Source organism: Molossus molossus, unplaced genomic scaffold (genome assembly GCF_014108415.1).
Source record: "Molossus molossus isolate mMolMol1 unplaced genomic scaffold, mMolMol1.p scaffold_m16_p_13, whole genome shotgun sequence".
Lineage (NCBI taxonomy): Eukaryota > Metazoa > Chordata > Mammalia > Chiroptera > Molossidae > Molossus > Molossus molossus.
The window spans coordinates 47430899-47458374 of NW_023425348.1; the positions used below are offsets into that span (position 1 = coordinate 47430899).

Consider the following 27476-nt stretch of genomic DNA (forward strand, 5'->3'; position numbering starts at 1 on the left):
CCCCCCCCCCCCCGCCTCTATCTGAACAAAAAATGAAAAAATGTCCTTAGGTGAGGATTAAAAAAAAAAAAAAAAAAAAAGAATTGATGGAAGGCTTTCTCCCACAGCTTGGTCTGGCAGCTGTAGGGACTTGCCCTGTTGATACCTCAAGGTGATAGGCTGGGGTCAGAGATAATAACCTTGACCTTGTCTGGAAGAAGCTTTAGGGTACCCTCAGAAAGTCCGTCTCCTCTGGAAGACCCTCTCATCTCTGAAGTTGTGACCATGACCCAGTCTTGGCCTCCAGGCTGCAGCCTGCCTACCTTGTTGCTTCATTTTGGTTCTGTCTCACTCTGGATACTAGTCTCTCTAGCTCTGCCCCTTGAACCTCTGGATAGTTATCCTTGAAGGCTATTCCATTTTCTTTCACAAATGGACTACCTTTACTTGCATTATCACTCAGCAGAGTTGCTCATCTTCATTCTCATTCTCATTTTCATCCAAAAGCCTAGGCAGGGAGACTGCCTCTCCCAAAACAGATGGAGAGGACTGAGTTGGTTTGGGGGCACTAGAGATGCTATGAATCTCATGCTCCAGGGCCCAAGCTGAGGCCAGTGGGGAGGGTGGGTGGGAAGGTACGTGCATCCACCTGGCCTGTTCACTACTTAATTTTCTTTTGTACCACGCACCAGAGGACCGTCTCTAAAGGCTAACAGGCTCTCTAGTAAGGTTAGTAGCTTGGGATGGGAGCCCAAGGCAGTCCAGCCTTTGGGGAGGGACACCCCTGGCCTGAATTTTCTCAAAAATTCAGAGTGAGCTTGCCTCAGTGGACCTTGTCCCTTTTATATCTACCCAGGCTTCCTCCCAGGTTTTTTCTTGCTTTGGAAGTCTAAGCTTTCAGTTGACTAGGAAGGCCTAGAAAGATGGGAAACATGACCAAATGGGGCTATAGGCCAGGAGGAGAGAGTCTGAGAGGGCCCCAACCCTTTGACCTCTCTTCCCTGGCATTAGAAAGGTAGGCTCCGCCCTGGCTGGTGTGGCTCCGTTGGTTGGAGCGTGGTCCTGTGCACCTGGAAGGTCGTGGGTTCAATTCCTGGTCAGGACACATACCTATGTTTTGGGTTCTATCCCTGGTCAGGGCGCATGCAGGAGCCAACTGATCAATGTATCTCTCTCACATTGATGTTTCTCCTCTTTCTCTCTCTCCCTTCCTCTGTCTCTAGAATCAATAAAAAAAAACAACCTCAGCCTAGAGGGCCCCTTTCCCAGTGTAGTTGCTCCTCAGAACTTCCTTGGCACCATGGTGGTGGTGGTTCATATGTGTGTGGAAAAGGCAGGATATGGAGAGGATCAGAGCCTTTTTTCTGCCAAGAGCCATTTGGATATTTATAACATTATTCATGGGCCATAAATAATCATCAACTTAAAAATTAGCCCACTATATTTGGTCAGGCTAATTTGGTGAGGCATGTGATATTAGCTGGTATTGATTTCACACGCCTTATGTGGCCCGTGGGCTGGACATTCCCCACCCCTGGCTTAGAGAAACAAGGGCACATTTAGATAGAAGCAAGGACAGCATCATATATTATGAAACCAAATATTGGTAAATACAAGAGTATGTGGCTGAAGCAGTATTTGTAGAATGGGAGTTGGAACTAGAATTGTTTTCTGCTACCTCTAGGAAGGTACTGACTCATGGGGTGGCTGCTTACTTAATTGTTTCCTACCAAGAATTAAAGCTACAGAGTGGGGCAAAAGTAGGTTTACAGTTATTCACATGGAAAATAATACAATAATTAATAAATAAGAATATAAGAATAAACTCTGTGTTTCATGTACTCAAAATATAAACCTACTTTTGCTCACCCCTGTATAATAGCTATGAGCCAACCTCCCACTTTTGCCAATTTTAGGGGCCTGGAGCCCTTCCTAATTTTTGACCTACAAGCTTTCTTCTTTCCAGGTCATGTGGTGCTCCCCTCTCCCACTCTCGACACTTTCCCTTTGGCTTCCTGACTTGGATGTTCAAGAATTTCCCCTAGCCCTCTCCTCTGCTTCTATTCTGGGTCCTCAGGCCTCTGGGAAAGCAGAAGGAAGGTTAAGGGATTGCCAGGGGACCCTCATATGTACCTTTTTTTCTGTAGAGGCAGGAGGGGTGGCATCCAGAATTGGTTCAAGGCCTTCTTAGGAATTGCCAGCTCCTAAAAGGGCCTCGACTTTCTGGACTAGCCTGTGTGTGCATGTCCAGTGCGCAGTGCCACGTCCCCATAACTCAGCCTTGCAAAGAGGCCTCTTGTGACTGGCTCACATATGGGTCTTTTAGCTTGACTGGCCTTATCATCTTCATTCCTACTATACTTTCTACATTTCTGAGTGCTTTGCCAACATATTTGATGCTCCAAACAGTCTTGCAAGATAATTGAATTGGCATTATCTTCATTTGGCCCAGATTGAGGACCTGCAAGATTAGATGACTTGTCCAAACCTCAGGCAGAGGTGGAAATGGAATCAGACCTTATGATTTCTAGTGTGCAGTTCTTCTGAACCACTGCTCCTTAAAGGCCAACATCCTGTCTTTCTGTACCTCCCTCCATTCTCCCTGTCAGCAGAGCTTTGAAAAAGACTCCACCCTTCCTGCTGCCAGCCTACTTTGGTTTGAACTCTGAAACACTTCTTTCTCTATGACCTCTTTTGAATTCTGTGAGAGGGTAGGAAGAGGCAGCATCCTGGCCTTCTGGGGTGGGTGAGAGATTGTTTGCAAGGCTGTTCTAACTGTCTCCTCCCCAGCCTGGGTCAGGCCCACTTACTGCATGTGCTCTGTTTCTTGGGTCCTGGTCTAGATGGATGTGTCCCAGGGTGTGACAGGAGTTAAGTGGGGGAGGAATGCATGGAAAATGGTGACTCAGAGCAAGATGTGGGTTCTGTTAGTTAGGGTAGAGTCCTAAGAAATCGAACTAGCTATTGGAAAGCAGAGATGTTATTGAGGAGGATGCCTGTGGTGTTGAAGCCTGTGGTTGCCCTAGTTTAGGGCCTGGCCATTCATCAGGGGTGGGGCCCAAGTGTTAGAAAGCCCTTTGCCTGACAGATGATCGTATAATGACATTTGTTTTTGTTTCTTGTTGTCTGTCTCTTCTTTCCCTATCATTCTTCCCTTTTTTTCCTCCCCTTGGTCCTGCTTCTCCTTTTGCTTTTCTTCTTCCCCAATTTTATTCTCTTCTTCCTGTCTCTTCTTCAATTAATCCTCATTCCCTATTCCTGCCTCCTCTGTCATCCTGTACTTATCTTCTGTTTCTCATTCTTTTCTCTTTCCCGCTATGCCTGTTTATCCTATTTGATCTCTCCTGCCCCTCTTTACCCCCATTTTCATACCTTGTCCTGTCTTTTCATGTTGTCTCTCTTGTCTCTTCAATGCTCCCCTTCCCCTCCCCCATCCTGTATGTGTTCCTTTCTGCCTCTCTGCCCTGTCTTGCAGGGATTTGACCCATTCCGATTCGGAGTCCTCCCTCCACATGAGTGACCGCCAGCGTATGGCCCCCAAGCCTCCTCAGATGGTCCGTGCTGCAGATGAGGCTCTCAATGCCATGCCTTCCAATGGCAGCCATCGGATGATTGAGGGGGTCCAGCCTGGGTCCATGGTGGAGAAACTGCCCGACAGCCCTGCCCTGGCCAAGAAGGCACTACTGGCGCTGAACCATGGTCTGGACAAAGCCCACAGCCTGATGGAGCTGAGCCCCTCAGCCCCACCTGGTGGTTCTCCACCTTTGGATTCTTCCCATTCTCACAGCCCCAGTTCTCCAGACCCAGACACACCATCTCCAGTTGGGGACAGCCGAGCCTTGCAGGCCAGCCGAAATACACGCATTCCCCACCTGGCTGGCAAGAAGGCCATGGCTGAGGAGGATAATGGCTCCATTGGTGAGGAGGCAGATTCCAGCCCAGGCCGGAAGAAGTTTCCCCTCAAAATCTTTAAGAAGCCTCTTAAGAAGTAGGCAGGATAAGGGTGGCAGTGGCAGGACAGCTTGTCCTTCCCTGTTCTTCTTCCTCCCCTTCCCTGCCTTCCAAGATACCTGGCCCCTAGAGTGGGGCATGGGAGGGGTTGGCCCAGGGGCCTGGGTACTGTAGATACCTGCCCCCTTCATCCTTGGGTCCTTCAACATTATTTATTAACTGACCACCATGGCCTGCCTGTCCTGCCTCTCTCCCAACCATGGGCTGCTGCTATCACTCCCTCTCCACTTCAGTGCATGTCTTAGTTGCTGTCCCCTCAGCTACCAGCTCCACTTCTGAGGTCCAGCTTCTGTCTCTGCTGTCCCAGTTTTGAGGTTTGGTTTCTTGTTTTTCTGTCTCCTGCTTTCAGGCTTTTCCCTTCCACCACTCCCTGACTTCCCCTAGCAGCTAGGGGGGAAGATAAGAGGAGTAACTTCTGAAACCTGTGCCTCAGATCTATTCCACCCCACCTACGATGGTTCTGTTTGCCCCAAACTGGGTCCTGGGGCCTAATATTTGAGGTTTGTTTTTTGGGAGCATGGTGGGCCAGAGGATACCTTAGCCTGGAGCTCACTCAGGCCTCCAGGGGTCCATGGGGGAGTGAAACCAATTCCTAGAAAACAAGCCAGTAGAGAGTTTTGAAGAGAGGCCAGGCTAAGGGATAGATTGGGAGAGACTTCTCTTAGTGGGAGGATGAGTAGATGCCAGAGTTGTGGGCTACAGGCAGTCACCTTTTCTCTCTTTTCTCACCCATACCTGCCTCTCTCTTATCCCTGCTCTCCCACACTGCAGGAGGGTTTGTCTGTAAGAGGTGCTGCCCAAATGCTCCCTAAGCATCAGTACTCCTGGTGCGCAGGACAATCGGCTCCCCTGGCCATGGGAGCCTCAGCCATGACACAGGGCTCTAATGGGGCCCTGGAGCTGTTGGGCAGGATGTTGTTACATTTGAACCAAAAGACAGTTTAAAATTGAAAAAAAAAAAACAAAAAAAACAAAAACAAAACTCCTGAATTTCCCAAGTGCCTGCACCACACACTCCCCTCGTCAGACCCTATTTTCATGCTACTGCACATCCTGGGCCAGAGGCTCAAAGGACACAGCCGATTTAGGGGAAGGGTGTGGCTGAGGAAGGTGGTGTAGGTGAAGGTGGCTATGTGACCACTTCCCCCCACCCTTCCCACCCTCTAGACTCTCTTCCCTACCTGTTTTTGCTATGGCTGTAAAGGTATTTTCCCTCTGCCCCACTCCCTGACATGCCTTTACTCTGGGATCCTATTTTAGGCCTGGGTGGGGGCACCTGGGGCTGGTCTTAGGAGGGGGCCAGGCTGCAAACTGCCTTGTACCCCCTGGACACCCTCACGTGGGTTTTTCTGTGTTATTTCATAAGACTTTGAAGTCCAATAAAGCATGTGGGAGGTTTTAACCTCTGGCTTTGACTCATGGTTTTGTGCTCTTTGTGGCATAGTAGACAGGATGAAGAAGAGACTATTTCTGCTCTGCCAAGGGAAAACAAAACTCTAATACACATACCCCAAAGCTCTCTGGGTAGAGTTATCAGATGAAATACAGGATGCCCAGTTAACTTTGAATTTCAGATAAACAATGTGTTTTTAGTTTAGTTTTGTTTTTTTATCCTCACTTGAGGACATTTTTCCATTTTTTGTTCAGATAGAGTGGGGAGTGGGGGAGAGGGAGAGAGAGAGAAACATGGACATGAAAGGGACACATTGAGTGGCTGCCTCTCGCACAACCCAACCAGGGCCGGGGACAAACTGCAACCGAGGTATGTGCCCTTATTGGGAACCAAACCTGGGTCTCTCTGGACTGCAGGCTGATGCTCTAACTGCTGAGCCAAACTGGCCAAGGCTTGCTTTTTTAAGTTTTTCACTTCTTTATTTATTTTTTTTCTTTATTTATTTTAGAGAGAGAGGAAGGGAGAGGGAGAGGGAGAGACAGATAGAAACATCAGTGAGAGAGAACATCGATTGGCCACCTTCTGCATGCCGCCCACTGGGGATTGGGCCCACAACCTGGGCATGTGCCCTGATTGGGAATTGAACTGGTGACCTCTTTTTTTTTTTTTTGGTACATGTTCCTAGTCGGAACCAAACTGGTACTCTCTGGTCCGCAGGCTGATGCTCCAACCACTGAGCCAAACTGGCCAGGGCATACTGGCGACCTCTTGGTGCATGGGTCGATGCTCAACCACTGAGCCACATCAGCTGGGCAACAATACGTTTTTAGTATAATTATGTTCCATGCAATATTTGGGACACTGTTTTTATTTGCTAAATCTGGCAACCCTATCTCTGCGCCATCTCGACCCTACCTATCATACAGCTTCACTTATGATCAGTGACTTATAGAATTACTTCACAGGTCAACAGACAAGGGTTGCCGAGGAAGTGGAGAAAAGGGAACCCTTGTGCACACTGGTGGGAATACTGACTGGTGCAGACATTATGGAAGATCGTATGCTGGGTCCTCAAAAAATAAAAAATGGAACTGCCCTATGACCTAGTGATTCCAGTTCTTGGTATATATATTCGAAGAAACCCAAAACACTAATTCAAAAGAATATATGCATCCCTATGTTCATTGCAGTGTTATTTAAATAGCCAAGATATGAAAGCAACCCAAGTGTCCATCATTAGATGAGTGGATAAAAAAAGTAGAAATAAGTCCTGGCTGGTGTGGCTCATGGTTAGAGCGTTGGCCCACTCACTGAAGGGTTTCGGGTTCAATTCCTGGTCAAGGACATGTACCTGGGTTGCAGGTTTGGTCCCTGGCCACAGTCAGGGTGTGTGTGGAAGGCAACCAATCAATGTATCCTCTCACATGGATGTCTCTCTCTCTTTCTCCCTTGCCCCTTCCCTTCCACTCTCTCTACAAATCACTGGAAAAAATATCCTTGGGTGAGGATTAACAACAAGTTGTGGTACATATATATAACGGAATATTACTCAGCTATAAAAAATTAATGAAATCTTACCATTTGCAACAGCATGAATGGACCTAGAGAATATTATGCTAAATGAAACAAGTCAGTCATAGAAATACAAATATCATATTTCACTTATATGTGGAATCTAAAGAACAGTACAAAAAAAAAAAAACCAGAAACTAACTCACTGCTACAGATAACAGACTGATGGTTGCCAGAAGGGAGAAGGCTTGGGGGATAGGTGAAAAAGGTGAGGGGTTAAGAAATACAAATTGGTAGTTACAAAATAGTCATGGGAATGTAAAGTATAGCACAGGAAATATAGTCAACAATATTGTAATAACTATGTATGGTGCCAGGTGGGTACTGGAAATATGGAGGGAACACTTTGTAAAGTATATGATTGTCTAACCACTACACTGTACACCTGAAACTAATACAAAACAATATTGAATGTAAACTAATTGAAAAATAAAAAAAATACATAGTATTTTCACATTAAAAAAAAAAATTCACAGGGAGATTGGGACCCATGTGGAAGATACATACTGCCAAAAAATTATATTGCAAGTTAAGGCTTCCTTTACTATAAGACTATAAATAAATGATTTTAACTTGAAAAACACACAAAGAAACCAGTGAAAGCTTTTAGGCAGGGGACGCCACATGAGATTTCACAGAAATCAGTTTGTGTAGGCCAAATCACAAGCTTCTACCTCAGCCTGTATATTACATCTCATCTACTCTCACTCCCCACGTTGTCACCACGCAGTGTCTCTTCTGCCTCCACAAGGTGTTATTGCTGACCCTGCCTCCGCCACCATCCCCTAGAGAACTCTAGAAAGCAAATGGATCTTGTCCCTGCCCTTCTCAAAACGCTCCCAGGGCTCCCACATCCGTCAAGATAAAATCCAAACGCCCTCGCCTAGCAAGGCTCTTCTCCAATCAGACTGTCAGGCTTTCGGCTAACCTAAGAGCCCTGGAGCTCCTTGCTGCCTCCAGCTATGGATTCCAAGGTACAGCTCACATCGGACTCAGCCTCGTGTTATCACAATAGCATAGTTGTCAAGACAAGAAAAAAAGTTTTGGAGGGTTGGATTTTAGTTGTTAATCCAAATACTTGAACCGTCTTAACCTCAGCGGGGACGTGATGCCGAGCAGGAAGTGACCTGGCTTGGCGGGCTCCGCATGCTGGGTAGGTCCGGTCCCAGGATCGGTTCCGGCTTTGCCCGCACCCAACATGGCGGCGAGAGATCAGCGTTCCTTCCTGGAGAGTCCACACCCAATGCAGCTGACGGAGAGGTGCATTTGCGGGCCCTGCCCATACTTAATATGGCGGCAGGAGAGCTGCCTTCCCGCTCGGCGTGCCCACACCCACTTCTGCGGTGAAAGGGGCGCGGCTTCCTGGGCCCCACCTATGTTCAACATGGCGGCTAATGGCCGAGGCGGACTTTCTGCGATGCTAGTCCTGCCCACCGCCAGGGCGCTAGCAGCGTCGAGTAACGTCAGTCGAGTTACGTCGTGGCGCTTTTGCGTCGCGGGTGGCGGGAGCGGGAAGGAGATTCGGATTGTCGCGCCTTTGCTCTGCGGAGGAAAGTGCTCTGTGGCCCAATTCAACTCCCCGCACCTGAGCAGCCCCTGGAGTTCGACTCTTCGCACTCCTCCACCTTCTAGATCCTGCCGGCTCCTCAGCGCTGCAGACCTGATTCGAATCCGTAGCGCCTCAGCCGCTAGCTGCGATGCATGTGATCAAGCGAGGTGAGGGGCCGAGGAGGGGCCGGTGGGGCAGTGGGGAGCGGGTGAGGGGTCGCGGCTGCCACAGCCCGAGCAGTTAGCCGCTCCCGCCCGCCTCCGCCGCTTCCCGCCCTGCCCGCCGCGGCTTCCCGCCTTGTCAGCCTGCTGGGCCTGCGGCCTTCCCTCTGGCCCCCTCCCCCACCTCCCTCGCCGACCTTGTCTGCGCCCCCTTCGCTTTGTCATCCTGCGGTATTTCCAAAGAGGAACCCCTTCACCTTTACCGAGTAGTTACCGTGTGCGCCGAGCATTTTCCAGGCAGTGTTTTTCCCTCACCACGAGCCCCTGAGGTGGGATTATCAGCTCCACCTTACAGATGAAGATGTTCGGCGACTGCGGCAAAGTCGCCCAGGTAGTGGATGGTGAGGCCGGAGTTCGAACCCACGGCTAACGACCGAGTTTTAGTTGAAAATAGTGGGGTTGGCCCTAGGCCCTGAGGGCTAGGAGCAAAGGGACTTTGTACTCTGCGAGGGCACCCACTGGCGTCCTGATCTTTCGTGTGGGGTGAGCGTGGGTGTGCGTGACTAAAACCAGACCTCAGACACACAGGTGCCCCTGGGGTTTGCCCTCACAGGGTGCGCGCTGCCGTCTGCCCCAGCAGTAGGCCCAGAGGGGTTTGGGAGAGTGCCTCCCCGTCCTTCCCCCATGGGGAACGCCGCAGACCGGACGCGGGGCCGGACATCCGACCGCGTGGGGTCCGGAAGAGCGGGCTGTGTGCTTCCTCACAGCCCTTCCCGCGCAACTTCGCGAGCACCCTCGAGCCAGCCTTTGCTTGACTGTGGAGGCGAGACCGCCCCTGCCTTGGGGAAGAGCACAGCGTGCCTCCGGCAGGGAACCGTGTGAGTCAGGGACAAGTTTTGAGTCGAATCGACTTGCCCGTGGTAAAGCAATAAAGTCATTGTACAGTTGTAGGCGACCAGTAAATACTAGTTGGCCGGCTGGAGGTTTGTTTTATCCACTAGGCTCTGAGTTTCAAAGATGGGACTTTATGCCCACACTTAGCACTGGACCTGCTGTGAAGAAATGCTCAATGAATGAGGATAAGGATTTATTTAATTAATTTCTTAAAAATCTATTTTTATTGTTTTTTTTTTAGAGAGATGAAAAATATCCAGCTGCAACCTGGCATGTGCCCTGACTGGGAGTAGAACTGGTGACTTCTCAGTGCACGGGACAGCGCTCATCCGACTGAGCCACACCGGCCAGGGCGAGAATGATTGTTTTAAAATCTAGGATGCCCTGGCTGGGTTGGCTCTGTTGGAGCGTTGTCCCGTATAGCAAAAGGTTTCGGGTTCGAGTCCAGGTTGGCACATACCTAGGTTGCAGGTTCAGTCCCTGGTTGGGCAATTGATGGATGTTTCTCTCTCTGTCTCTCTTAATCTCTCTCTCTCCCCCTTAGGTGAAGATTAAAAAAAAAGTAAATTAAGTACAGAATGTGATGAGTGCTGTGGGTAGGCAGGTAGTTGATTTGGTTGCCACTGGGTGGCTTCACTATAGTCAAGAAATGGAGAGGTGGACACTCTGCCTTGGGTATCTTGAGAACATTTTCTGAATTTCCCTAGTCTCCTATTTTAGCTGATGAGACCGAAGATCAAAATATATAGCACACTTTTATTGGTTCATTCCTGTGGTTCAGACATGTGCATCAAGTTTTTTAGACCTTTAGAAAAAGGTGTGGTAGGATGAGGATGCTCTTACGATAAATCTGTAACAGAGATGAATGGAAAACTTGTGGGTGTAGGTTACTGGGGTGGCTAACACCTTTGTGTTAAATTTTTAACCTTTTGGGCCCACTTTCAAATAGTTTAAAAAGTACTGCCTACACAAGCTCTAAAAGACAGGGCTTATTTTGTTTCTCATTCCTTCAGAGAACATAATTTGATCCAGATGGTTTGGTAGAATGTTTAAGTGTAGCCTTCAGCAAGGCTTGTTAATATACAAAATTGTACTTAGATTTGTTCATTTTATATTATGTTTAAGTTTTAGGGTCCCCCCCCCCTTTTGTCAGTGTAGTAGCAAACTAATGCCTGTAGTTTTTGTTAATTTTAATGTAATAATTCAGGAGAGCAACTGGTGGTCAACCTGTAAGTACTTAATGAATGTGTTAATATCTTGTTATACACTATGAGGGAAATATTAGAGGAAGAAGCAATTCCATGTTCAGGGATTTTAGGATTAGGGACATAGAAATAACCCATATGAAAATTGTTAGATAACAGAATGGAATAGTAGAAGAGTTTTTCTTACCTGCTATCTTGAGCTGTTTTTCTTGTGGGAGAATATGATATTGCCTATGGAGATCAGGTTGAAAGTAAAAGTTGAGAGTCATTGAAATAAATGCAGTGAAGCTGATTGAGTTGTAAAGTGTGCTTTGGAATTTAGGAGTATAGAGTTTTCAGAATTTTGGGTTGTAACCCACAGTAAAAATGACATTTTACGTGACTTAGTACGCACACATGTATATGTACATATATACATAAAACAGAAAGTTTGCAAAATAATAAAGCACTCATTTGCACTCTGATAATCTCTCTTCTATTCCAGGTTCTTTCTCTTATCTCCCCTCTCACCCTCATCTCCTTTACAGCCCACTGTATTATTTTACAATTCTGTGTGGATACTGTATTGGGCACTAGGTTACAGTGGTGAGTAGGCAGATGTAGTTTGTTCTTTCAGAGATCTTGAATTCATGTTTTTCATTTTATTTTATTTTTCAGCCTTGTTGAAACAAGTCCAACAAAAATTTGGTTGCCTCCCCCCCAAAAATGGGAGAGAGAGCATGTTTTTCATTTAAAGAAAGCACTTATACCGAACTGTACTGTTCAACCAACAGGATTTGCAATTTAAAATTACTAGGAAATGAAGCAGACAACATCTGTTGTGGACAACTAACCCAAGACATCAGACCAGGCCTATATGATCTACACCTTCATTTTCCTTTTTTTCTTCAGTTCCTTTACTTTGTTTCCTTTCTGCCTCACATTTTTCCTTTCCTTCAGTTCTTTCCTATTGCTCAAATAATATGAGAGGCCAGGCACTCACTATAATAATTCCTTTTTGCCTTAATTTCTATCTAGAAAAGTAACCCAACATTGGGCATTGTTTTTAAACCTGTTTCATAGATCAAAATGTGTACCTGGTTACACACACAGTCAAGGATGTTTAATATATGGCAATGTCTACTTCTATAAAGGTGCCACACATAGTTGGAAAAATGTTTTTTCCTCAGGCAGTATTACAGTAAATAAACACATGACTCAACAGTTATCAATAACTTGAGAGGAAATTGCTATATTACTGCCAACACAGGAAAAGTCTTTAAATTTTCTTGTATAGTTATTTTAGACAATAAATTGCCCTTGACCATATTCTACCTACTCAAAGAGGGGTTTGAACTGTTAGTATTTTTTGTTGTACTTAGAATAAAACACCTCTGGTGAAATAAAGATGGAACTAGGTAAAGTCCATGCACAAGCCAAATGATTAAATAACAACCCACTGAAACCTCATGATTCTTTAATATCTTTTTTTAAAAGAATGTTTTCATTGATAAGAAGGGAGAGAGAGAAACAGTGTTGTGAGAGAGAAATGTTGATTGGCTGCCTCCTGCATGCCCCCCACTGAGAATCGAGCCTGCAACCTTGGCATGTGCCCTAACCGGGAATTGAACCAGGACCTCTCAGTCCATGGGACGATGTTCAGTCCACTGAACCATAACGGCTGGGCTGATTCTTTAATATCTTAAGCTGGATTACCCTCAGGTATTGCCTCTTGTTTTAGATCTATTCTGCAAATTGGACTTAGTATTTTGTTTGTTATTACAGGAATTTTTATATTGCCCTTGGGCTGGATATTCCCCAAGCCTGATTTATGAAATTGTTCCCTTTCCTTTTGTCATAAATATCTTTTGCCTTTGCCTTCTAATGGGAATATTATTTGGGTTTGTGCCTGAACCAGCGCTTCCCGAATAGCTGTTCTTTGGGATCTCAAATAAATGCTTATTGCCTCTCACTTTGGACTTTTATTTTAATACATTTATTTGTTAGCAGAGGATATTTTTTCCATTGATTTTTGGAGAGAGTGGTGGTGTTAGTATTGAGACAGGTTTATAGATCACGTAACAATCAGTAAATAGTAGAGTACTTACTATGTGCTAGGCCTTGGTCCTTGGTCTGGGCACTGGGGAATACATGCAAATAAAATATGTAAATAAAACATGCAAAAATATTTTTCATTTAAAGTTGTATTCTAGTGGATTGGTGAGGAGAATCACAATAAACGAATACAGTAGTCCCCCTTATTTGTGGTTTTACTTTCTGCAGTTTCAGTTGCCTTTAGTCAACCATGGTCCAAAAGTTCCAGAAATAATCAGTTCATCAGTTTTAAATTGCATGCTGTTCTGAGTAGTGCGATGAAATCTTGCACTATTTGACTTCATCACATTGGAGACTTGAATCATCTCTTTATCCAGCATATCCACACCGTATATGCTACCTAGCTGTCTGTGTTATCAGACTGATAGTTGAGGTTTCAGCATTTGTGTTCACATAACCTTTATTTTACTTAATGGTGTCGAAATGAAAGAATATTTATGCTGGTGAGTCAGATACACCAAAGGGAAGCTGTAAAGTGCTTCCTTTAAATTGAAAACATAAGTTCTCAACTTAAAGAAAAATGTATACTGAGGTTGCTCAGATCTTCGGTAAGAACAAACTTCCTGTCTGTGAAACGAGAAGGAAAAAAACCCATACGAGTTTTGTTGTCGAATCTCAGACTGCAAAAGTCACGGTAACGGTGTGTGACGGTAACGGTGTATGATAAGTGCTTGGCTACGATGGAAAAGGCATTATGTTTGTGGATGGAAAACGAACAAAATCCATGTTCGATTGATGTCAGTATGTTGCTCCAGAAATCATCAAGCCTATATGAATATATCAGCAAGAAATCCCATGAAACAAGTGGCACCAAGCCATTTATTGCAATTAATGAATGGTTACACAGATTCAAGAATAGGTGTGGACTGAAAAATATAAAAATTATTGGGGAAAAAAATGTGCTGATGAACAAGCTGCTGCCACATTTCCCCAGCATTAAAGAAGTTGATTAAGAAGAAAGGTATGTATGTAGAGGAAAATACATAGCTTATATAGGGTTCAGTAATATCTGTGCTTTCAAGCATTCACTGGGGGTCTTGAAATGTATCCCCTGTGGATAAGGGGGAGCTATTGTACATAAATAAAATGTAGAATGTCATGATAAGTGCTATGGAGAAAAATAAAGCATAGAAAGAAGAGGGGGATGAGATCAAGGCTGTATTTAGGGCATTGCAAATTAAAACAGAGTGATCAGGGAAAGCCTCACTGAGAAGATTACATTGAGCAAAGACCTTAAATTGATATACATAGGAAGGAGGCCAGGGTAAAGTGAGGAAGGTTGGAGAGTAGGAGGTGAAGTTGAGAGGAAAAGGTATGTAGGGCAGGTTGTCTAGGATTCTATGGACTATTGTAATAATTTTTACTTTGACTCTGAAGGAAATGATCGACCACTATTGGGAATTTGGAGGAGGTAATGACATGATTTTTATTTAAGTTATAAAGAATAATTCTGGTTGCCATGTGGGGCAAGGGGAAAAACAGATCAATGATTTGGGAAGTTATTGTAAGAAAACTGATTTATAATGTAAGGGAAAGGAAGACTTTCAGAATACAATCCCTACTTTTTGAAGATACAAAATAATCTTGATGAATCTACTGGGTGGGGGTCTGAATCTTTTATCTTTGAAATAGCATTTCATGTTGGTCAATTTAAAAATTTATGTTTTGATTATTTGACATTGCTATCTTAATAAGTGCTAACATGAATTGTATGATTTGATTCTTCAGATGGCCGCCAAGAGCGAGTCATGTTCGACAAAATTACATCTCGAATCCAGAAACTTTGTTATGGACTCAATATGGACTTTGTTGATCCTGTAAGTAAATATTGTTTATATCTTGGGTTCCTTACTTCATGTGATTCTTTTCACTTGTCTCTCATCTCTGGCTTTTCTTTTACTTGATATATATTTTGGTTTGGTGTTCAGCATGGCCTTGGATATAAAATGTGAATTATTGCTTAAAACTTTTTTTCCAAATTTTTGTTCTGGGCTGTGATTCTGACTTTTCAAACTATAAAGTGAGCAAAGAGGAAAATGTGACATTGACATTTTATGTTAGAGACTTCCTTGAGTAAATTGCTTTATTTATTTATTTATTTTTTATCCTCACCCGAGGATATTTTTCCATTTTTTGTACAGATAGAATGGGAGGGAGAGAGAGGAAGGGGGAGAGAGTGAGAAACATCGACGTGAAGGGACACATCGAGTGGCTGCCACCCGCACGACCAACCAGGGCCGGGGACAAACTGCAATCGAAGTACGTGCCCTTAGCGGGAACCAAACCCGGGTCTCTTCGGACCGCAGGCCAACGCTCTAACCTCTGAGCCAAACTGGCCAGGGCGTAAATTGCTTTATTCATAAGAGAAAACCTGTAGTAAATCTTGTTCTGGAATTGCGATCATTTGGGTAGAAACTGGTTTGAAATTTGCTTTTTTTTTTTAATCCTCACCTGAGGATATTTTTCCTTTAATTTCAGATTGGGAGGGAGGGAGAGGGGGGGAGAGAGAGAGAGAGAGAGAGAGAGAGAGAGAGAGAGAAAGAAGCAAAGAAAGAAAGATGTGAGAGAGACACATGTCGATTGTTTGCCTCCTATACAACCCCGACCAGGGCCATGACCAAATTGCAATTGAGGTACATGCCCTTGACTGGAATCGGACCTGCAACTCTGGTCCATGGGTCGATGCTCTAACCACTGAGCCCCCGGCCAGGGCTACTTAGGTATTTTTTTATTTTTTAAAGTCTGAGTCTTTTTTTTTTTAATCCTCACCTGAGGACATTTTTCCATTTTTATTCAGATAGAGCAGGAGGGAGAGAGAGGAAGAGAGAGAGAGAGAAACAGTGACGTGAAAGAGACACATCGAGTGGCTGCCACCCGCACGACCCAACCAGGGCCGGGGACAAACCACAACCGAAGTATATGCCCTTAGCGGAAACCGAACCCGGCTCTCTCTGGACCGCAAGCTGACACTTTAGCCGTTGAGCCAAACCGGCCAGGACTACTTAGGTATTTTTAAATTTATTATTATTATTTTGTTAATTCTCACCCAAGGATATTTTTTCATTGAATTTTAGATAGAGTTGGAAGGGAAGGAGGAAGGGAGAGAGAGAGACACACATTAATTGGTTGCTTCCCATATGATCCTGACCGGGCCTGGGGATCGAACTAGCAACCCTGGTATGTGCCCTCGCCTGGGAATCAAACCTGAGATTTTTTGGTCCGTGGGCTGGCGCTCTAACCACTGAGCAAGCAGCCAGGGCTAAAATTTATTAATTTATTTTATCCTCACCCGAGGACATTTTCCCATTTTTTTGTTCAGATAGAGTGGGAGGGAGAGAGAGGAAGAGAAAGAGAGACAGAGAAACATTGACGTGAAAGGGACACATCGAGTGGCTGCCACCCGCAAGACCACCAGGGTCGGGGACAAACTACAACCGAGGTATGCGCCCTTAGTGGGAACCGAACCCGGAACTCTCTGGACCGCAGGCCGACACTCTAACCTCTGAGCCAAACCGGCCAGGGCTATTTATTATTTTTTTTAGTGACGCATCTTCACTGCGTATGTTGTATGCATTTTTTGGCAGTTTTGTTGGTTTATAGTTTATCATTATGAAGTTTCCCACTGCTAACCATCCTAAAAGATTTTTTTTTAGAAAAGGAAGTTGACTTTTATTTCTATATGAGTTTGATTGGTTTGTTTCATTGCCTTCTTAAGGAAGCTATTGTTTTTTGGGAAAGCTCAAGTAATTCTTGTTTTTGTTTTTATAGGCTCAGATCACCATGAAAGTAATCCAAGGTTTATACAGTGGGGTCACTACTGTGGAGCTAGATACTTTGGCTGCTGAAACAGCTGCAACCTTGACTACTAAGCACCCTGACTATGCCATTCTGGCAGCAAGGATTGCTGTCTCTAACTTGCACAAAGAAACAAAGAAAGTGTTCAGTGGTGAGTCTTGAGGAAAAGTTAGAAAGAATTTAATATTCCTAGAAAATTTATAAGGGTACTAGAGTGAAATCTTGAATGTTAAATGGAAAGTTACATTTTGTTTAAAAAAAGCAGAATGTGTAAGTTAGTGGCAGAGAGGGGACTAGAACTTCTATTTCTCCATGCTGCTGACTTGCTGAATGGAAAGGTCAGTGGATGTTTTTCTTTTCTTGCATGCATGCTTTTTATTTTAGCCTATCTTGAGGTAGTTGATGGTGATGTGGTTGGAAAATGAGTAATACTTATTGACAAGTTCTGGGTTGAACATAATATTACAGTTAATCTTTTGTCACTATTAGCAAATATTTAATTCCCTTGCTGCCATTTTACAGGGAAGGTGGACAAGGGAAGGTTAAATAATTTATTTGGCAAATAAAAAGTGGTATGTATGAAATCAGATGGTAGACTATGACAGAAATCTTTGACTTTTGATTCCAGATTTATTGTGTGGGGCCTTAAATATATCTCCCTCTTTAGTAGATTTATTGTAAACATACCAGTTTTCCCCAAATAGACCTAGATACAAGTCCATTCCAGTAAAAATGCCAGCATTGTGTGTAGGTCTGTGTAAGTATTACACATAAATGTGGAGAGCCAATTACTGCTATGATGTCTTAAAGAAGAGCAAATGAGAGCTTACTAAATGTGCATTTATAGATATAAAACGCTTGGGATAATAGATTCTGAATTTCAAGTTGAAATTTTATTTGTTAGGATGAAAGTTTTGAAGAGATTACAATTTCTGCTTTTCTTTATTTTCAGCCAATAGTTCTCAGCGGGTTGGGTATCAATCACCTGAGAATCTTTTTCAAAGGGCATGTGTTCACTCCAAATCTGGAAGCTTGTTTTCTTAAATGAGGCATTATGTATTTATTCAGCATGTATATGTTAATTGAGCACTTTCTCTGCAAAGCACTGAGGTGGGCTAGGATGAAAAAAATTATTTAAGAAACAATGTTTTAAACTATTACTCAAAGAATGAATGAGCTGTTAAGTGCTTTTGATGTTTTAATTTTCTGTTTTATTTTTTTTTTAGATGTGATGGAAGACCTCTATAACTACGTAAATCCACATAATAGCAAACACTCTCCTATGGTGGCCAAGTCAACATTGGATATTGTTTTGGCCAATAAAGATGTATGTATAATGTTTTTCTGGTGAAAATTTTTTATAGGTTCTTTATTTTTAAAGAAACAAGCACATTTTAAAAAACACTACAAAAGCTATAGGTGACAAGTAATTCTCCTTCCATGAATACTAGCTTTTCTCTCTAGAAAACAACATTTTATCATTTTAAAATGTATTTTTCCAGTGCTGTTCTGTAATACACATGTGTACACATACATATTTTTCCTTTTAGTGGCAGTATCCTATGCACACTATTCTCTGATACTTTATCTTAGAGATACTTCTGTATTAGCATTTATGATTTTATATTATTCTTTCTAACAGCTGCATAGCATTCCAATTTATAGATATGTTATCATTGTGTATATGTATATAAATTACTCTAGTGGTGAATATTTGTTTTCCATTTTTTGCTGCAGTGAATGTTCTTGTATGGTGGTAGTGTTTTGCTCATTGAGTATATTGGTAAAATAAATCCTGTAAGTGGTTGCTGAAACAAAGAGTATGTGCATTCAGAATATTAGAGGGCATTAACAAATTGACTCCTAGAAAGGTTGCTCAGGTAAAATTTTGAAAGATCTTGCTCAACAACTTAAAAATGATCTACTTATATTCCAACTTCTTTCTTAACTAGATCCCAGAGGAGAGAAGGGAGAAGAAGTGTCCAGCCAGTCCTTTTGCACACATAATTTATTTTCCATGGGATGTCTGCACAGGTGGAAACCAGTTTAGCTTTAGGCAATAGAATGATAAGTTGGCTGTTTCTAAATATGTATCTGGTGTTAAAAAGGCTGAGAGAAACTGAGCTCTTGGTGTATTGTTCGTATGTATAATCTTGAGGACAGGGTAAAAACAGTAGCAGAAACCTGAAAAATAAATATAATCAAGTATTTCAGTTTTCCATTATTAATGCAAATCCCCTACCTGCCTTTGGCAACAAAGATGTCCTTAAAAGTTTAAGAGAAAGTACTAGATTTTTCTAGTCATTGGTTATAGATTATTATACAGAAACACTGATAGTATTTTGAAAAACTGGCTCAATATTTCTTTGTTGAAAATGACTGTTTATACCTAATTGTTTTGCTTTCCTCTAAATGGCTTTATAGCTTACAAATACTCTGTGACAATGGCCAGTTTTTTTTATAATTGTCATAACAACAGTTTATATAAAACCTGTTAAAGGACCATGGACATGTAATTAATTAATTAATCCTCACCTGAGGATATTTTACTTTTTATCTTCAGATAGAGTGGGAGGGAGAGAGAGGGAGAGTAAAGAAGAGAGAGAAACATCAACATGAGAGGGACACAAAGACTGGTTGCCTCCCACAAGACCCCGACCAGGGCCGGAGACGAACTGCAACCAAGGCACGTGCCCTTGGCCAGAATTGAACCTGCGACTCATTGGCTCTACCACTGAGCCAAACCGGCCAGAGCAGGACCATGAATTTTGAAGAATCTTAGAATTAATGTAATTTTACCTCTGTTATTGTTTAACATATATATTGTTATGTGCAGTTTCAAAAGGTCTAATTTTTATAATAAAAATATGTATTGGTAAATATGTGGTACCAGTACTTTTGGATTAACAGCTAATCTGAAAACTTGCTGAAAGGTAATACTATAGTCCCTTTTATGCTCATGTTCTTTTCCTCTTTAATTAGAGATTTATTATAAATATAATGGGGAGTTTGGAAAGTCATATTTATATTTTTACCTACATACAACTTATATTTATGTTTACTTCTAGTCTTTTTTTTTATCCTCACCCGCAGACATTTTTCCATTTTTTGTTCAGATAGAGTGGGAGGTCTAGTCTTTTTTTTTTTTATCCTCACCCGAGGACATTTTTCCATTTTTTGTTCAGATAGAGTGGGAGGAAGAGAGAGAGAGAGAAACATCAACATGAAAGGGACACATCGAGTGGCTGCCTCCTGTACGACCCAACCAGGACTGGGGCCAAATATGCCCCTAGCGGGAACCGAACCTAGGTCTCTCTGGACTGCAGGCCGATGCTCTAATCGCTGAGACATACCGGCCAGGGCTACTTCTAGTCTTTTAATGTACATTTTTTAAACCTAATTAGGAAACTCAATTTATATAATGTTTAAAATTTTTTTTTTCTTTTATTGATTTTTAGATAGAGGAAGGGAGAGGGAAAGAGAGAAATATCGATAAGAGAGAACATCAATTGGCCACCTCTTGCATGCCCCCCACTGGGGATTGGGCCACAACCTGGGCATGTGCCCTGACCAGTAATTGAACCGGCAACCTCTTGGTGAATGGGTCAACACTCAACCACTGAGCCACACCAGTTGGGCTTTTTTTTTAAACATTAGATATGGATTTCTATTCTATAATAATAATACTTAGTGGTATCTCTTTTTTATCCTATGTCACTTATATTTCTGGAGTCAAGACTGAAATGCTGATTTTGTGAAAAGAACTCTAATTACCTTAATTATGGTATCTTTTTTTTTTCCCTTCATCAGCGCCTGAATTCTGCCATAATCTATGACCGAGATTTCTCTTATAATTACTTTGGCTTTAAGGTAAATAATGGGTTTCAAATATGTGGGAATGTCTCCTTAAGTCAGGAAAATACAGCTTTTTGTTTATATTTAGTGATACAATTATAAAGGCAGTAAGTTGATAGAGTTGGGATGGACCTGGGAAGGATTAGTTAAGGTGGGTAGTGGTTGTTTGAATTAAGGAAAGATAGCTTATCCATTTGCAGTTTTCAGAGTTTTCAAGTATGACTTCTGGATTACCTGAGGAGTTAAGCAGATAATTTGCCATAATGATTCCATATTGTTCTACTGTTTATACAACAACTATTGAATCCCTACTGTGTTCCAAGTGTTTTTGTAGGTACTTTTGTGTTGATAAATATTGCTTGAGAACATAAATGTTGGTGTTAGACCTTCTGGGTTCAAATCTCTGCTCTGCCTTTTTTTTTTATTCTCTTTCCTTTTTTTTTATTGATGTATTGGAGTGACACTGGTTAACAAAATTATACAGGTTGCAGGTACACAATTTCACAATGCATCATCTGTACACTGTATTGTGTGTTCACTACCCCAAATCAAGGCTCCTTTCATTACCATTTATCTCCCCTATACCCTCCTCCACTGCTCCATCTCTCCCCTCCCCCTGGCATTCTCCACACTGTTGTCTGTCTATGAGTTTTTTCTCTTTTTTTGCCTCAATCCCTCCACCACCATTCCCCACTTCACCTCTGCTCTACTTATTAGCAAGTTATTTAATCTCTCTGTGCTTGGTTTTCTCATGTTTAGAATGGGGATAATAATATAATTTCAACAGTAAATTCTGTTGAGGATAAGTGTGTATTGCTTAGATCATTGCCTGAGCTGTTATTAGTACTTTGTAAGTGTTACCCATTGTGATGATGATGGTGAATACCGTACATAACTTCTGTTAATGTTATACACATTAATATAGAGCTGGGTTTTTCCAGAAATTTTTTGTTGTTAATTCTCACCTGAGGTTATTTTTAGTTATTTTTAGATAGAGTGGAAGGTGGAGGGGTGGGGAGAAACATTGATGTGAAGGAGACACATTGATTAGTTGCCTGCCCCACGACCCAGATGGGGGCAAGGATTGAACTTGCAACCCAGGTATGTGCCCTTGACTGGAATTGAACCCGCGACCCTTTGGTCCGTGAGTTAACACTCTTAACTGCTGAGCCAAACCGGCTAGGGCTGCCAGAAATTTTCATGCAGTCTTTTCCAAAACAAATAGCCAATTGATAATGTTCCAAACTGAAGGTAGTGAGAGTAAATACATATTCTTTTCTTTTAAAATCAGTTTTTATAAAATTATATAAAAACTGAGAAGATTTAAATTGATTGCCTTATTGTGAACACTATGTCTACTGTGTCTTTAAAAACTGCTCTGGAAGTTTTTTGGTTGTTTTACTTTTTCTAGACGCTGGAGCGGTCCTATTTGTTGAAGATCAATGGAAAAGGTGAGAAATGAACATGTTTATGTGTTTTATTTTCTAGTCATTATATTGAATACAGAGATTTGAGCTGTTATCCTTAATATTTCTATCTAAACTCTGTGTAACATTTTAAATTTTAGGTGTAGTGTATTTTTTAAATTGTTTCTTTTTGACTCAAGTACATGTCTTGCCTAATTTGTCTGATATGTTCCATCATGTGAAAATTCTTTTGATTTTAGTGGCTGAAAGACCACAACATATGTTGATGAGGGTATCTGTGGGGATTCACAAAGAAGATATCGATGCTGCTATTGAAACATACAACCTTCTTTCTGAGAGGTGGTTTACCCATGCCTCTCCCACTCTCTTCAATGCTGGTACCAACCGCCCACAACTTTCTAGGTATTATTGCTTTTAAAGTTCTGAAACAGTTTTGACCATGGAAATAAACCTTGGCCTGAAAAACTAGGCAATTGTTCACAGAAAAATTAATTTAATGAACATGTAATCACTCCTGCTCTGATTAAATGAGACTTACATTCTGGAAACATCTCTTCAGTGCGTGAATGAATTGGAGAGGGACAAATGCTCATGATGAAGTTTTAAACTTGATTGTGGTGATGGCTGCACAATTCTGTGACTATACTTAAAGCCACGTTGTACACATTAAATGGGGAATATTATGGTATGTGAATTATATCTCAATCAGGTTTTGATAAAAGTAAATGCTGACAACTAATGAAGGGACTTTTATCGTAGACTGTACTAGAGATTATGGTAGTTTGAATTAGGGAGGTTAAAGTAGAGATTGAAATAAATAAACAGATTCAACAGATATTTTGGGGGTAAAATTGACAGAATTTGATGATGTTTTGGATATGATGAGTCAAGGATGGCTCCTGAGTTTATGTATGAGTAGAGTAACAGGATGAATGGTGATGCCATTTTCTGAAAAGGGGAACACTGGAACAGAGTTCAATAAGATATAACAAAACAAAACACCTTTAGAAAGTTGGTTTAGTTCAGGAATTCAAGGACACGTTAATATCAAAAAGTATATTAATGTACTCCATTGCACTAACATTTTATACCATTAATACTCTTTCATAATAAAAATTAGTAAAATCAATACAGAAAATAACTTTCTTAATTCGGTAAGAGATATCCACTAAAAATTTAGATCTATTAGAGATTTCAGCAAAAGATTTAGATATATTAGTTCAATATAAAGAAATCAGTTCAGTTTTTGTACTTTAGATGTGGGAAGATTGCGTTTTAAAATAATACCATTTATAATATCGGAAGGTTACCCAGGAACAAATCTAATAAAAGATACAGAAAGCTCTTAAGGAGAACATTCTAAAACATTGTTGAAGGACATTAAAAAACAAGTGGAGAGTGATTTTATATTAAAAAATGAATACAATATTTAAAAGATGTCAGTTTTTTCCAATTTAATCTATAGATTCAGTGTAATTCCAGTCAGAATTGCAACATGCTAATTCTAAAATTTACATGGAGGAGCAAAAGACTAAGAATAATCTAGTAGGCTACTCAAACACAGCAGCCCTAATCTCTGGAACCTGTAAATATTACCTTATAAGGAAAAATGTTTTTTGCAGATGTGATTAAGAAAGATCTTGACATGGGGGGGTTATCCTGAATTATCCAAGTGGGCCCTAAATCTAATCAAATGTATCTTTATAAGAGAAGAGAGGCTGAGGGAGATGAGGCATATAGAAGAAAAGAAGGCAGCATGAAGATGGAGGCAGAAATTGGAGTGATGTGGCTACAGCCAAAGGATCCATCAGAGGCAAGGAATATATGCTCCCTTAGAGCTTCTGCAGGGAGGATTCTTGATTTTGGCCTAGTGAAACTGATACTGGACTTCATGGCCTCCAGAACTATGAGAGATGGCATTTCTATTTTAAGCTGCCAAGTTAAGTGGTAATTTGTTAGGGCAGCCACAGGGAACTAGTGTAAATAGCAAGACAGTTTGGAAGAAAAAGCCCAGATTTCAAGACTACTGGAAAGTTATGGTAATCAGGACAGAGTGGTATTTACTCTGGGGTAGACAAACCGCTGAAGTATAACAGGAGCCCAGAAACAAATTCAGGCTTATATATATGGGAATGTAAACAACTGAGATGTCATTGCATTTTATTAGGAAAATGGTGCTAGGGAAATTGGTTATCCTATTGGGAAAAATATGATTTGAGTTCCCTTTTTTATGTTATGTACAGAAATAAATTCAAGAAAAAATAAATGTGAAAGTAAAATCTTAAATGAGCATGTAGAGAAAATAGATACCTATTTTCCCCTAGTTTTTTACTATAAATTTCAAACATTCAGGTAAGTTTAAAGAAAAGGACAATGAATATTACCCATATACCCACCTTTGCTTTGATCAAAATATTAGTGATATTTTATCATATATCTTTTTTTATCTTAAATTTTTTTTGGCTGAGTCATTTGAAAATGAGTTGTTGATATCACGATTCTTTCTTTCTTTTTTTTTTTTTCCCTCACCTGAGGACATTTTTCCATTTTTTGTTCAGATAGAGTGGGAGGGAGAGAGAGAAACATTGACATGAAAGGGACACATTGAATGGCTGCCACCCGCATAACCCAACCAGGGCCGGGGACAAACTGCAACCGAGGTACATGCCCTTAGCGGGAACCGAACCCAGGTCTCTCTGGACCACAGGCCGACGCTCTAACTGCTGAGCCAAACTGGCCAGGGTGACATCTTGACTCTTAATGCTTCAACCTGCATCTTGTTAGGAGAATATATATGACCTCAGAGTAGTGAAGGATTTCTTAAAATAGAATATAATAAGCAAAACAACAAAAAGGAAAATTTACATTAAAATTAAAAACTGTGAACCAAAAATGGTGAAAAAACATTTCAGATTGGGAGAAGATATTTGCAGTATGTTAATAACAAAGGGTAAGAAAAAGAGAACCAGATAGAAACATGAGCAAGGGATGTAGAAAATAATTCATAGAAGAAACTTAATTGACCAATAAACATGTGAGATGATAAATATTGCTAGTAATTAGAAAAATGAAAAATATAATGAGATATATCATACCCATCAGTTTGGTAAATATGCAAAGCCTGATAATGCTAAGTGTTGGTAAGAATGTAGAACACAGGAAACTCTCATACATTGGTAGATAGAGCGTATAATCTTTAATAAAGTGGAACTTTTATGCCTGTTCTTTGACCTAGCAATACTCTCCCCGGTTTATGCCCTAAAGAATTCTTTATACATATACACAAGGAGATACGTTCAAAATTTTTCATAGCAGCATTGTTTAGAATATCAAAAAAACTGGAAATAATCCAAATATTCATCAAAAAGCAAATGGACAAATATATTGGTATATTCATTCCATGGAATACCTGGTAGCAGTGAAAATAAACTAGAACTACATATATCTATCAGTAGGAAAGAATCTCTAATTCAATATTGAGTGAAAAGCAAGTTGCTGAGGATAAATAAATATGCAACCAGAAATATAAAAAATGTAGGACGTATGTAAGTGCTATAAGAAGGCAGAAATGCTTAAGATGGAATGGAATTGTAATTAGACTTTATCTGTAGTGTCTAATTAATTGATGTAGGTGGTAATAAGTACAGTGTATATTCTCTATATCTGAATGTCTGAATATTCAGTAGAAGTCAATGGATAGAATCCATTTGATTGGTTGAATATTCAAGGTAGTGAAAGGATCATTGGTAGAGTATGGTTCCTGAGGTAGGGAACAGAATGAGTTTCAAAGCACAAGTAGAGAGATTGTCTTCAAAATTCAGTAAGGGAGCTGAATTTTGGTGACATCAAAGAATTGGTTGACCATTGCATATGATTATTTTTTCATAAATGTTTAATTTTTCTTGGCTTACTAATAGATTGAAAAGACTTATCTATGGTTAGGAATTTGCATGAGAAAATGTGATAATAGCACTTTTGTTGTCTGGTGAACATGTAAGCTAATATTTTAGACTTATCTCTAAGATTTCCTTCCAGCCTTAGCATCTAGGGTTGGCAGCAAGGTGATTTTAAAGCAATATGATATGTTGATGTGTTTAACTGCATCATAACTAGTAAAAGTATTTTTTTCTTCTAAAACACCTAGGAATTTTGTAAACTTCAAATCTTCTATTTGCCTAACTTAATTGTCTTTGGATTGTATAATCATTTTTGTGACTCTGCTTTGCTTCATTTCCTTGCTGAGTTGTTACTTTTCTCCCCCATAGCTGTTTCCTTCTGAGTATGAAAGATGATAGTATTGAAGGTATTTATGACACACTAAAGCAGTGTGCATTGATTTCCAAGTCTGCTGGGGGAATTGGTGTTGCTGTGAGTTGTATTCGAGCTACTGGCAGCTACATTGCTGGGGTAAGCTTCTGTTGTGTGATTAAAAATGTGTAGACTGGAGGGATGCAAGTCCATAAGCAACCAAGCTTGTGGTTGAGAGCGTATGCTGGGGCTTGGGAGATTTAGGTCTCTGTTAATGACTGGCTTGTTTTGTGACTTGTAGTGAGTCATTTCACTGCTTGTGGCTTCATTTTCATCTGTCTTACTACAGGTTTAGATTAAATGATCTTTAGGGTCCTTTTTATCTCAGGTTTGGTTTATTTTATATTTTGGAATTCTGGTTTATGTTATAATATTAGCAGCTGTCATTTATTGATTGCTTACTGTGTGCCAAATCTGTTATAAAAGTTTTACATGCATTACTCGTTTAATCCTTACTACAGCTTTATGAGATAGATATCATTACAGACACATGGTAGGAAGTTTATGCCTTACACTAACTTTGTGAGTATAGACCCTATAGGCACAATCGTCTTCACTTTATAAGTGAAGAAGCTGAGGCTTAGAAAGTTAAATTACTTCCAGAGAGCAGTCACTTAACATGTGATAGAACCCAGGATTCATGTTTTAAACACTGTCTCTTAGTGAAGGGAATTCAAGCCCTGCTAGTACACTATTTTTTGGGATATTAAGTAAGACCTGGATTTAAATCCTATTTCCACTACTAGTGGTACTTAGCACAAGTTATTTTACATCCCTGTGTTTGTTTCTTCATTTGTAATGTGAAGAAAATATCTAATCCTATAGAATAATGCTAGAGAGTCCATTTTGTGTTGTTTTGGAGGTTCTGTGATATACACAGAATTTTCAGTAGTAGTAAGGGTGAGCCATTGTTCATTTATCTTTCTAGACTTAGGTTAGAAGAATTATTTTTGAAAATTTGATGAGGCTTATTGTAGTCTTAGGAGTATATATTTTCCTATCTTCATTCTAGAATCCATTTATTGCTAAGCTGTATTTACCTTACTTATTGTCTTGATTTATCCATTGCATATAATTCTTGATGTAGGTTACCTTGAATTCTTTTGGGAATGATTTCAAAGGTGTGGAATTTATCCTGATTTTGGATCCTTTTGGCTTGTAATTGTTATGTCTCATTGAAAATCAGAGATGCCATGAAATATCTTTGTATATAATTGTAATTTATTCAACAAC

General features: G+C 41.0%; 2 protein-coding genes across 14 annotated transcripts in view; both read left to right on the forward strand.

The window, feature by feature from the left end:
* The window catches only part of STIM1 (stromal interaction molecule 1), a 214756-nt gene extending 209359 nt beyond the window's left edge, over positions 1-5397 (forward strand). For 2 of the 6 annotated variants that reach the window (XM_036258382.1, XM_036258383.1), the window contains one exon: positions 3455-5394. In XM_036258382.1, the coding sequence (XP_036114275.1) occupies positions 3455-3971 (517 nt within the window). In that variant the 3' untranslated portion in view covers positions 3972-5394. Of the gene's footprint in view, positions 1-671; positions 709-3454 lie in introns of all 6 variants that reach the window. The other 4 variants (XM_036258386.1, XM_036258385.1, XM_036258384.1 and 1 more) reach the window with 4 other exon arrangements.
* Positions 5398-8444: 3047 nt separating this feature from the next.
* RRM1 (ribonucleotide reductase catalytic subunit M1) overlaps positions 8445-27476 on the forward strand; it is a 40950-nt gene continuing 21918 nt past the window's right edge. Inside the window, exons 1-8 of one of the 8 annotated variants that reach the window (XM_036257835.1) lie at positions 8445-8671; positions 14587-14675; positions 16627-16804; positions 17880-17980; positions 20464-20523; positions 21920-21959; positions 22175-22337; positions 26201-26342. In XM_036257835.1, the coding sequence (XP_036113728.1) occupies positions 8653-8671; positions 14587-14675; positions 16627-16804; positions 17880-17980; positions 20464-20523; positions 21920-21959; positions 22175-22337; positions 26201-26342 (792 nt within the window). In that variant the 5' untranslated portion in view covers positions 8445-8652. Of the gene's footprint in view, positions 8672-13795; positions 13820-14248; positions 14270-14586; positions 14676-15821; positions 15865-16626; positions 16805-17879; positions 17981-18605; positions 18688-19332; positions 19443-20463; positions 20524-21919; positions 21960-22174; positions 22338-26200; positions 26343-27476 lie in introns of those variants that run through there. The other 7 variants (XM_036257836.1, XM_036257834.1, XM_036257837.1 and 4 more) reach the window with 7 other exon arrangements.